Here is a 12,778-nt window from a genome sequence, read left to right on the forward strand (position 1 = left end):
AATGGAACATATAATGAGGAGATATATATACACACATACAGAGAGCATAAACAGGTGGGAGTTGTCTTACCAACTCTGAGAGGCCAATTAATTAAGAGGAAAAAAAAAAAAAAAACAAAAAAAACAAACTTTTGAAGTGATAATCAAGCTAGCCGAGTACTTGTAAGTACTCTCACACTTCTTATCACACTGTCTGTACTCGGCTAGCTTGATTATCACTTCAAAGGTTTTTTTTTTTTTTCCTCTTAATTATATGTTCCATTCTATATGCATCCGAAGAAGTGGGCTGTAGTCCACGAAAGCTTATGCTCTAATAAATTTGTTAGTCTCTAAGGTGCCACAAGTACTCCTGTTCTTCTTTTTGCGGATACAGACTAACACGGCTGTTACTCTGAAACTCACCATATTCAGACACTGCCAAAATAAGTCTTTGCACATCAATGTATGTTTGTGCTTCCAGAGATTTCAACTTGTTTTTGGCTATAAGGATGCAGCTGTGAAAGTTACATTTTTATTCAATTGCAAACCAAAGATGAACTTAATGCCAGCTCCAGATTTACAGCCTGACATTCTTGAGTCTCATGAAAATGATTTGCTAAACAAAGCCAGTAAATAATATAATACCAGCATACAATGTAATTACCTCAAACAGCAGTACACATGCTAGAATTATTGGGAATATACACCTTGTTTTTTTCCCAGCTACATTGTTATATCTAGACCAGATCTAGGGCTTTCTTTAAAAAACTGAAACCGTGTGGTCTACTGGATAGAATTTAAGAGGAAACCAGGAATTCTTAAATTCTAGTTGTGGTTCTGTACAGTGAATAGCTGTATATCTTTGGGATATCACTAAACTCTATGGTAAACTGAGACAATTGATAAACGAGAATGATAAAAATATTGCACAGTAGTGTTACGAGGCTTAGTTTCTGTACACTACTTTCAGGTCTTAATACCAAGTTTTAAGTGAATGTGATTTCTTCAACAGGAATTCACAAATCCTATATTTTGAACTATTATAATATTCAAAAGAGCTTTTGATGGGGCTAATTCCCAATTTTTTTCTAAAATATAAATTACCTTGTTTGTGAATAACATACTGTAGAAGTGTGTCTACTGACAGAAAAAAAGCAACCCATAATGCCACAACTATTGTTGAGTGCAGCTAGTGCTGAAACGGAAGTTATATATTAAGTGTATTGATATGCTCTATTGTCATCGATGACTCAGATCAGTAACTGAATTTATATAATGCAAATTTAAATTTGTCAAAGCAAATATATATTGAGAACAAAATCAACAATTTTCCACTACCATACTTCCCCACCTTTCACACACAAAATAATCTGTCATTGTTCATGGTATCATGTATATCAGTTTAAACATGGACAAAAACGTATGCCCTGTCTTGCAATCAACTCTATCTTAGCCAATCCCTTACACCTGCACAGAACCCCGCTAAAGTCAATGGGGGTCTGCTGGCACATAGATCTGATCGCAGGATAAAGGATTTAGGCTTTAAACACACCTGACATCTTAAAACTGATAGAAATATTTTAATGCATTTTTATTTTGATTTATACATGCATCCATTAAAAAGGAGCACCTCCTTGACAATTCTTAAATATATTGCTATCAAACTGACTACTCCTATTACTGCCCTTCAACCATTAATCAATATACCTACAACAGCCAGCAAAACCCAGCAGCAAAAAACAGATCTTTAAAATCTCCATTAGAATCATCTCATTTTGTCACAGCAAGCAAAAAAAACCCACTAGTCTATTTTCATTGTCTAGAGAAATGCAAAATAGTAAACAGGAAGCCTAAACAGTTAATTAGTTGTTTAAAATACAATTTTATTAGTAACATGGGTAAGGATTTTAAACTTATATGATTATGAATTTGACCATACCCCTGTAACTACATTTTATTTAAAAAACGAACAACAAAAAACCTGAGAGATGGGATGGCCTCAGTATTGATGGCGGATTTTTCGGCTATTTACCAAGAAAGAAAAATATTTTGGTGTCCCATAAAAGAAACCCGAAGTTAATGAAGACAGATACAAGGAGCAAAACATCAAATTTGAAGCATGTGGGTGGAATCATTTCCAACATTAGGGCCTAAATCGTTTCATGTTACAAAATTCAAGCTATTTGTGGAATTTACTGACCGGTTAAGATGAGTTACATTTACTCTACAGAAAGGCACATTAAAAATGTATCCAGCAAAAGGACTGTTCCCTTTCCTCATGCTTCAGCCATATATATACACACACGGTAGTAAAGAAGAATTCTGGATAACACTCCTTGGGAGATTGTAAAATCTTGCCTTACCCTTACAGAAGAATTAGCAAAAATACCTATTTTAAAAAGGAGAAAACTTTTAAAAAGTTTTCTCCTTTAAACAGGAAAAAAAAAATCCTTATTTATTTAAAAAAAAAAGTGAACTAACTAGGCACCTCTTCCAGAATTTCTCAAAGCTTAGTACAACTTACCGATTACTTGCAGAAATTCAGTGTTGCTGATTTGTGAATCACTGATGCTAAATGTCTCCTCTTGTCTTACTTCTCCCAGTAGAAATCCTTCCTACAATTAAAAAAAAAGATGCAGACTAAAAACAGAAAGAAAACACTAGTATAATTTATTCACAAGCACATTTAATAAAAGAATTAAATGTAAGACTGTTTGAAATTAACATGTTGACTTAAGCAACTACAAATGCAATCTATCAGTAAATTCTGCATTGCCTGATTCCAAGTTTCACTTAAGGCCCCTTTATGCAAATCTGGCAGTGTAAAGACATGTTGAATGAGGCAGAAATTGCTTTTGAAGAATACCATATTTTCAATTATAAAACTTGTGAAAGGGCTCTATATGCATTCTGTTAACCGCCCCGGTACAGGGGCCATGTTATGCGCTTAATATGGAAATAGAGGTAGTGCAGCCAGAGAGGACACTGCATCACAGCTATTCTCTCCTTCCAAGGCCCACAGGAAACAGAGTGTAAATTATAGAAGCCCTGAGGTTACTCTACTTACGCCTGACAATGGGGCTGGGCAATCCCATAAAAAGGAAAACAGTGGTGAATTTAGTAGGCAGTAGGTTTCAAAGAAACAAGAGGAGTACTTCTTCACACAACACATAGTCAACCTGTGGAACCTGTTGCCATGTGATGCTGTGAAGACCAAAAGTATAAATGGGTTCAAAAAATAATTAGATAAGTTCATGGAGAATATATCCATTAGCCAAGATGGTCACGGACATAACCACATGCTCCAGGTGTCCCTAAATCACCAAATGTCAGAAGCTGGGACTAGCCACAGGGGGTGCATCACTCTTAATTGCTGTGTTCTGTTCACTCCTGGCCACTGGTGGAAGACAGGATACTGGGGTAGGTGGACAATTGGTCATACTGAGTTAGATCATTCTTTTGTAATTAAAGCCATCTTTCCCTCTCTGTTCCTATCCCAAGCACAGGAGTGGGATAACTGATAATGAAGCGCTATCAATATAAGTAATGAAACAATAGGTTGCCATTTGTTTCTTTACGTTCAGATAAGTAGAGCAAATTTACACTACCTACCACTGGTCTAAAAGCTAATGTCAACAAAGCCTTAAAATGCAAATACATATTGTTGCAATCTGGACTCTAGGTAATATTTTTAATGACCAGTGCTAGCACACTGTGTAGGATAAAGAGGTTTAATCCAGATCCGTATGTTTCCCCACTTTTTACTGTACACCCACCCCAACTTTCAAGTACATGGCATACTGATACAACGCCCTGATCCAACAACAGTCACACAAATGCTTGATTTTATTAGAAAGTACTCACGGAACCAAAGTTAATGACATACATGTTTGCAGAATTCGGGCCTACATCAGACTGTTAGTCAAGCCACACTCTTTAAAATTAAAAATCTACTTTCAAGGGTGAAAGACCTTTGCAGACATTATAAAATCCCTATAATAAATTCCAGTAGTATGATACATTAAATGTAGCTTTTTTGTTTACTTTGTGAAACACAGTCAATAGAAATGTTGATAATGCAACTGACAAACTCTCTTTAAATTTCTGCTTCTTGATTACATACATTTTACAATGAAAATGGAGTGATAACTTGTATTAGGTCAACAAGTAAGTTACAATACTCAAGGGATGGTCATAGTAGGCAGTTTATTTAAGTGAATTGTGATCCAATGTCTATTGTATGCCAAAATGATTTTATGCAAGGAAGAGAAACTATGCACATTGAAGAGAATATTGTAAAAATAGTCTCTTATTTATAAGAACAAAGTAGGCTTTTTAGAGTCATGAACTCAAGATATTAGGCAGCTTTTGGAAGCTAGCTTTTGGTTTAGACACCCATGAATGGCCTTCTGCGACTATGGCACCATACTATCCACCTGGTTCATTTCAGCAGGGACATGTGGGGCAGGCAAGAGAAGATGGAGAACGGGATCCATTTCCTGAAAGTATTCAGACCAGAGTTTAAACGAGAACTGGAACAACAAGAGAAATAAACATCCCTAGAGGCAGGACTGATGCACGACTGATGTCAGCAATGCACTGACATGCAAACGCCTAGACTGGATTGCAACAACACATACCACTTTTAATGCCTACTGCCCTGAGTAGGACCAAGGGGTTCCGTCCACCTGAGCTTCCCCCTTTTCCCTGTACTCCTTCTGACTGATTCGTTAGACCAGCTGCGGGGGGGGGAAACATAAGAGACTCACTTCCCCAAGCCCCTCACACCACGCCCCCCCCCCCCGCCGCCAACTCTGCCCCTCCACTTCCCTTTCCCCTCACCCCACCACCGGGCTCCCCCCTCAGCCTGCCCCCGCGCAGAGGTGAGGCGAAGGCGGGCGGGGCCGGGGGCGCTAGGCCCAGGGCAAGCAGGCAGGGGGTTCCCTGAAGCCCCCCAGCGCCTGTGGTGGTGAGGAGCCCGTCGCCCTCCCAGCAGCCCCGGACACCTACGTGATCCGCGCTGCTGTTGGCGCTGTAGTAACAGACGGAACTGAACGTGTAGCCCGAAATGGAAGCCGCCATGATGGAGACCACCGCCGCTGCCGCTCCCACAAACCACCGCGCCGCCCCCTCTCACTACCGCCCCACCGTCCCGGCTTCCGGGAGCGCCGCGGGGATGCCTGGGAAATGTAGTTCCCAGCTGCCAGGCTCAATGCGCGGGCGCCTGGGAGGGGTAGGAGCTGCTGCCCCAGACGGCCCTGGCTCGGCCACCATGGAACCGATGCGCCCTAGCACAGTGCTGGCGGGGCACTGGCACCCTTATCTGGGCCGTGCCTATCAAAACCTCTCGCTATGCACTACTAGTAATGATTGTCATTGTCTGCAGGGTATCACCAGGCAATGCCCTAGCAGCGTCGGCGCGCACGGTGCTGTACGGAGCACGGGGACAGGTCGCCAGGCAGTGCTCTAGCAGTGTCAATATCAGGGCCGGCTCTAACTTTTTTGCTGCCCCAAGCAAAAAAAAAAAAAACCGCCCCACAGTAACAACCCCCCACAGTGCCACCCTGCCGAACCAAGCCCCCCCCAGCGCTGCCCCACCCAACCAAAAACAACCTCCCCCGTGCTGCCCCGCCAAACCAAAAACACCCCCCCGAGAGCCGCCCCGCCGAACCAAAAACAACAACAAAAAAATACCCCCGAGCGCCACCCTGCCGAAACAAACAAACAAAACCCAAGCGCCGCCCCTTACAAGGTGCCGCCCCGAGCATGTGCTTGGTCGGCTGGTGCCTGGAGGCGGCCCTGGTCAGTGTGCACGGCGATGTACTGAGCACGGAGACAGGTCGCCAGCAATACCCTAGCAGTGTGGGCATGCGCTGCGCTGTATGGAGCACAGAGACAGGTCACCAGTGCCCTACCAGTGTCGGCGCACACGGTGCTGTAAGGAGCACGGGGACAGGTTGCCAGGCAATGCCCCGCGCTGTATGGAGCACAGGAATAGTTGCCAGGCAATGCCCTTAGCACTGTGGGCATGCACAGTGCTGTACAGAATATTGGAATGGCACCAAGCAATGCTCTAGCAGCCTAAGCAGCATCAGAGTACACAGTGCTGTACAGACCAAGGGAAGGTCACCAGGCATTGCCCTAGTAGTGTCAGTACTGTTTGTCCAAGTAGTGTCTGTGCACACAACACTGTATAGACATGAGGCCAGGTCACCAGGCATTGCCCTAGCAGAATCGGTGTACCTGGTGCTGTATAGAGCACAGGGATAGACCCACTCCATGTGCCTTGACCTGACTGTGGTGTCGTTAGATTGTCGTCAGATAACCCATGGACATGTAGACCCCTCTGCCCATGCTGTCTCTGGGCCTCAGACTTAAATATCACAGGTGACTAGACCTCAGTGGGGTAGGGACTGTGCCATTTTATGTTTGCATGGCACCCAGTACAGTGGGGGTCCACATCAGGTTCTCTGGCCACTAGTGTAATAAACATATTTAATAATAATAAAACAGATTTAGTCATTTTAAAATCGCAAAGGTTTCTATTTATGTTTTCATGAATACATAGTACTGAAGGTTTGGTTTTGGAGGCATGGATGAACAATAGTATAAGAAACCAAATTCTATTTCCAGTTACACCTCACGCCAATCCCACCGAAGTTAATGGAGTTACACTAATAGCAAAATCTTCCCCACTGATGGCAACAGCTATTTCCTGTGACAGGTTTCCCACAAAATAATGTACAGGTGACAGTATGATTTTAAGGGTGCAGCTCAGTAACATGTCCATGCAGGGAGATGTGATTTCATCTATAGTTTCATACAAAGTTCAATAAAACTTGTAAATGAGAAGTACAGTAGAACCTCAGAGTTACAAACTGACCTGTCAACCACACCCCCAATTTGGAACCCGAAGTACACAATAAGGCAGCAGCAGAGACAAAAAAAAAAAAAAAAAAGAGCAAATACAGTACAGTACTGTGTAAAATGAAAACTACTAAAAATAAATAAATGGAGCGCAACATTTTTAAACAGCATAGTAAAGTTTCAAAGTTGTATTAAGTCAATGTTCAGCTGTAAACTTTTGGAAGAACAACCATAACGTTTTGTTCAGAGTTACAAACATTTCAGAGTTGCGAACAACCTGCATTCCTGAGGTGTTTGTAACTCTGAGGTTCTACTCAGTGGTGGCTTCAGGCACCAGCGCTCCAAGCGCGTGCCTGAGGCGGCAAGCCGCAGGGGACGCCCTGCCGGTCCCTGTGAGGGAGGCAGTCAGGCAGCCTTCACCGGCTTGCCTGCGGGAGGTCCACCAGTCCCACGGATTCGGCGGCAATTCGGCTGCGGGTATGCCGAAGCCGCGGGACCGGTGGACCTCCCGCAGGCACGCCACTGAAGCCGCGGGACCGGGGACCTCCCGCAGGCATGCTGCCAAAAGCAGCCTGCCTGCCATGCTTGGGCGGCAAAAAAGCTAGAAAGCAACAGAGAGTCCTGTGGCACCTTTAAGACTAACAAATGTATTGGAGCATAAGCTTTCGTGGGTGAATGCCCATGACATACATCCGACGAAGTGGGCATTCACCCACGAAAGCTTATGCTCCAATACATTTGTTAGTCTTAAAGGTGCCACAGGACTCTCTGCTGCTTTTTACAGATCCAGACTAACACGGCTACCCCTCTGATACTTGACAAAAAAACTACAGCCGCCCCTGTTTCTACAGTAACATTTATAGGACCAATCCTGCAAACTACCAAATGTCGGTCAGATGACCATGAATAGTCCATGGAAACCAGTGAGCTTCTCAAAACTGTAAACACTTATTGACACCCTTGAAACTACACAAGATAGTAAGCAGCATCCTTGATAATGTTTGCAGAATGGAGCTTGATATTGTTAAAACTGTTCAAGAGCTGTGCAAAAAGGCTGAGTGAAGGCTGTTGTAGGCATAACTTTTCACTTTCCTGACATTTTCGTGCTTGATTTCTCTGTCTAAATATTGATTTGCTGTATGTTTTTACATTTAATGGACCTGTAGAATCTGATTCCCAAAACCATGTAATTCCTTGTGTTAGAAAAGAAAAAGGCTGTGGCCTTCATCTTGCAAACCATTCCATGTGGGGGAACCCCTGTGATGATCAGATTGAGGTGCTGTGTGGGGTTCTGTGTGGGTCCTCCAGCACAGATGATCTGGTAGTTTCAGGGTTTATCACTTTAATGCGGTGTCCAGCTAGTTACACCCATTTTCAGATTCCTAATTGCTTGTTCTTTGGAAAAGGTGCCAGTCCTGTCATATATTTCTTTGTGTACACTTCTTCCTTTAGGGAATATAAGTATTTATAATATTTATTTATTTGTATATTTGATCTTTATAAAATTATTATTTTTAATACAAGAATCAATACCTTTTCATTCAATACATAGATTTCAAATGCTCAATACTGGAAGATCTTAGGAGAAGCCTTTCAAAACTGAACCAATGTGTGAATGAATAATGAAAGAAAAAACATAGGAGCAAGGAAACTGATTATTATAATCCCTTTAAAGCATGGAACAGATAAACAACAGCAAGGAAAATATTATTTAAAATGTGATGAAAAGTTCCTTTTAAAAGCTGATAATGCTGTGTTTGATAAGCCCAACACAATATAGAACAATGTTATCTCCAGGTCATTTTTAAAGGGAATATATAATAGGTGCAGAATAAAAATAATATAGAAAATTATTATTTTTATTATAGACTTCTAGATGGTATGGCATGGTCACATTAGAAATGTACAGAGAGATTAGATTCTATTTCTTTTCTAATTTAAGGCACTTACATTTTCATTTGCCATAAAACAGCAATTATATTTTTGATTAAGTTTCAAGCCCCATTCACTGTAGGTTATGCACTGTACTCATTGCTGAGTCTAAGAAATGTGTTTATATTTCCTGTCTCTTCACACACTAGTGATCCAAAAGAAATAGCAGAAATCCTTCTGATTCTAATGGTTTTAGATCAGTCATATGGGTCAGATGGCCCAGGGTTCAAAATCTGTTCATTTGGAGTCACATGATCCATTGAAAGCAAGGCTATTTACTGTTTAATCTGTTTAAATGACATGCTGGCATTTGTATATGATGATGGAAAAACAGGAAAATCGTGTCTCTAAAACAAAAGAATCACAGTTTAAGAGACAGACAGACAAAAGAATAGGACTTAAAATTGGAGTCACGCTAAGGATGAATTTGGTCTATTGAAGTACAGTATTAAAATAGCTATGACCTAATCCTGTTTGTGCAGTTAAGGGTTGCAGGAATGGATCTCTTAAGTTTAGTCCTCTAATCTGCTAAAATATTAGTGGTGTAGCATTACTGCCAGGCCTACTGACTTTATGAAGCTTAAAATATAAATACTTTAAAGCTCTTTAAGGCCTGAAAAACTAGGTCTGGAAAAAAGAAGCATATTCCATGGGACTGGTGTGGTTTGTTATGTGAATAACATAGGGTCCAATCCTGTACAATGCTAAATACCTCAAAATAGCACTCAACACTTTGCCAGACCAAGCCCATGTTATCTATAAACAAGCTTGCAGTATTGCTAAAATGTTCTATATGCAAACACAACATGAGAGCTTTCTTGCCTCTGACTTTATTCCCCCATGGACAGACGTGGGGCTGTCCAAAATTTGCCCATCTGAGTGAGGGTCATATTGGCAACTTCCCAGAAGCCTGATCTGCATAGAATAGAGCCCGTTGTATTTGCTTTCATCCTCAATACACAGCTGCTTCTAAGTTGCATGGTTCCAGTCAACCTGTTACAGAAAAGGGGTAGACATACCCAAAGTTCAGAGTGTATCGGGATCTGTTGATTGGTCTGCCCCATGTCTAGCTGCCCAATTTTTGCTAATTTGTAGTCTTCACTGCCTCTGCATCATCTCTTTGCTTCTCCAGCACTGACTGGTTCTCCCTCCCAACAGTCCCACAGAGAGGCAAACCTCATCTTGGGACCCACGTGTTCAGGAGCTGGTGAGAGGATGCAGGACTAGCTTGGAGTTCAGTGAGGACATTTTTGAAGGTGGCAGGGGGGCATGAAAGGAAAGATGGTCCAGTCCAGTGGTTAGGACCTGGGACACCTGAGTTCAATATCCCATTCCATGATAGACTTCTTTTGTGACCTTATTCTGTCTAACTCACAGGGGTGTTGTGAGGGTAAATACATTAAAGATTGTGAAGTGCTCAGACACTACACTGATTGGAGCTATAAGCACCTATCCTGGATTGACTGATGGATGTAGGAGTTTAGTGGAGGACTTTAGCTGAAGGCTCGGCTCTCCTCACCCTCCCTCCCCCACAGAATATCTCTGACACCTTCCTTTCCACTTCATTATTCCCTGCACTATTCCAACACTCCACCTCACTGCTGTCCCCATACTCCCAGCTCAGACTAGCCAAAAAAAAAAGCCAGCCCTCCCACCCCCAGACCCTGATTCCTGGCTCACACAGTGACAGGGAAGACAGGGAGAAGAGCTCAGACTTCTCCCAGAGAAGCCCCTCCCCTCCCCCCAAGATCATACATGGAGAGCAAGGAAAGGGGCTCAGAGGAGGGAGGGGATACCATGGGCTGACAGATCCCCTCCCTCCTCTTGCCAACCAGCCCCAATCCCAATGTCCTCCCCACCCTTCTACTTCCCCTAGTACTCCTGCCCCAGACCTTAAAAAACGGACACTCCAGCAGGAGTGCTATAACCTCCCCTTCCCCTGAAGACCCGCCCCTGCCCTGCCCCTTCCACCCAGGCCTCACCCCTGCCCTGCCTTTTCCCCCAAGGGCCCGCTCCTGCCCTGCCCCTTCCCCCTGAGGCCACGCCCCTGTTTGCTCCTCTTTCCCCATCCCTCCATCACTCACTGCTTTTCCCCTCTGCCCGCCTCCCTGCAAGGGTTGGGAGGGACTCACCTGCAGAGCGTGGGCGGGAGCTGCATCTGCCCGATGCAGATAGGAGGCGGTCCTGGCTGAGTAGGGGCTGGCGTGGGTAATGACTTGGCACCTTCCTGCCTCCCCCACCCGAAGTAACTGGACTTTGGGTGTCAAGTCAATAGATCTGACCGGACACCATCAGGTCCCCTTTTCGACTGGACTTTCTGGTCAAAAACCGGCCACTTGGCCACCCTACTACCAATGCCTTTCCCTTCCTCTACCATTTATCCTCCTCACCATAATCCCTCTCCCCTCACAGCAGCCCCAAAGCCTTCTCCACCTATACTCCCCACTACTCGATCCCAATCCTCTCCCCCCAGCACTGCTCTCACACAGTTCCACATTCCCCCTCACTACTGCAACACCCCAGAGTCCCTAGTTGTGCAGCGAAAACACGTGTCAGAATCGAAAAACATTATGAGCATGTCATGTTAGGGGGCTGTGTAACTGGAGCCCCTTGACCTTAACTAGGGTTACCATACGTCCGGATTTTCCCGGACATGTCCGGCTTTTGGGGGCTCAAATCCCCGTCTGGGGGGAAATCCCCAAAAGCCGGGCATGTCCGGGAAAATCGGGAGGGCTCGGTGGTGCTCGGCCGGGCCGGCAGTGCGGGGCCGGGGGCATGGTGCCGGGCCGGGAACCAGGGTCACAGTGCCGGGTTGGGCGCGGGGCCGGAGGGAGAGCCGGGGGCGCGGTGCCGGGCCGGGAGCCAGTCAGCCGGGCCGGCGGGGAGCCGGTCAGCCGGGCCGGCGGGGAGCCGGGCCGGCGGGGAGCCGGTCAGCCGGGCCGGCGGGGAGCCGGTCAGCCGGGCCGGCGGGGAGCCGGGCCGGCGGGGAGCCGGTCAGCCGGGCCGGCGGGGAGCCGGGCCGGCGGGGAGCCGGTCAGCCGGGCCGGCGGGGAGCCGGGCCCGCGGGGAGCCGGTCAGCCGGGCCGGCGGGGAGCCGGGCCGGCGGGGAGCCGGTCAGCCGGGCCGGCGGGGAGCCGGTCAGCCGAGCCCGCGGGGAGCCGGGCCCGCGGGGAGCCCGGTCAGCCGGGGAGCCGAGCCCGCGGGGAGCCGGGGAGCTGGGGGGTGCGCCGGGCCGCCGGGGGCCGGCAGTGCTGGGCGGGCCGGGGGTGGTCGGCCGGGGCCGGCACCCCAGGGCCCGAGCCGACCCAGGCTGGAGCCGCCGGGGGGCCAGCCTGGGCCGCGCCTCCTCCCCCCCACATTCCCCTTACCTGCTTCAGGCTTCCTGCGAATTAAATGTTCGCGGGAAGCAGGGGAGGGGGCGGAGACTTTGGGGAGGGGGCGGGGTTGGGGCGGGGCTGGGGGCGGGGCCGTGGGCCATGGAGTGTCCTCCATTTGGAGGCACAGAATATGGTAACCCTACCTTAACCCCACTCAATTCCATGGTTCGAGAAATAAGGATTAGATTATCCTTCCTTGTCTTTCATCTTCCCTCTTGTTAAGCAATGCTCAGTGCTGGCTCTCTGCTATAATAGCCCCCGAGACAGAAAAGGGGTGTGTGTGTGTGTGTGTGTGTGTGACAGGGACCCCTTGCTGAAGTGACCCAGGTCTGACCCTCCCCTCCCCTCCCCCCCGGAGGGTACAACACCCAAGCCAGCCTGCCGCTCGAAGGGCACTGAGAAGAGACGTTATTTAAACACACAGCGCTTCACAAGCGCAACTGAGCCCGGCCGGAGCAGCCCCGATCCCTGTACGTGTGGTCACACCGGACACGGCTTCCACGACCCCAACTCCCCTCTGCCCTTACTCCAGCCGCACAGGGCAGAGGAAAAGTCCTCCAGCAGCCTAGAGGGGCTGGCCGCAGGTGTGCTCTAGCCCAGCCGCGCTCTATGGTGCGCGGGCA

At 46.6% G+C, this 12,778-nt stretch overlaps 1 protein-coding gene across 1 annotated transcript in view; it reads right to left on the bottom strand.

Moving 5' to 3' along the window:
* ABRAXAS2 (abraxas 2, BRISC complex subunit) overlaps positions 1-5,076 on the bottom strand; it is a 28,985-nt gene extending 23,909 nt beyond the window's left edge. Inside the window, exons 1-2 of the mRNA XM_054035199.1 lie at positions 4,990-5,076; positions 2,504-2,594 (exon numbers count right to left, since the gene is read on the bottom strand). Of these exons, the coding sequence (XP_053891174.1) occupies positions 2,504-2,594; positions 4,990-5,061 (163 nt within the window). The 5' untranslated portion in view covers positions 5,062-5,076. The remainder of the gene's footprint in view (positions 1-2,503; positions 2,595-4,989) is intronic.
* Between the last annotated feature and the right edge of the window lie 7,702 nt (positions 5,077-12,778).

Source organism: Malaclemys terrapin, chromosome 7 (assembly GCF_027887155.1).
Source record: "Malaclemys terrapin pileata isolate rMalTer1 chromosome 7, rMalTer1.hap1, whole genome shotgun sequence".
NCBI lineage: Eukaryota > Metazoa > Chordata > Testudines > Emydidae > Malaclemys > Malaclemys terrapin.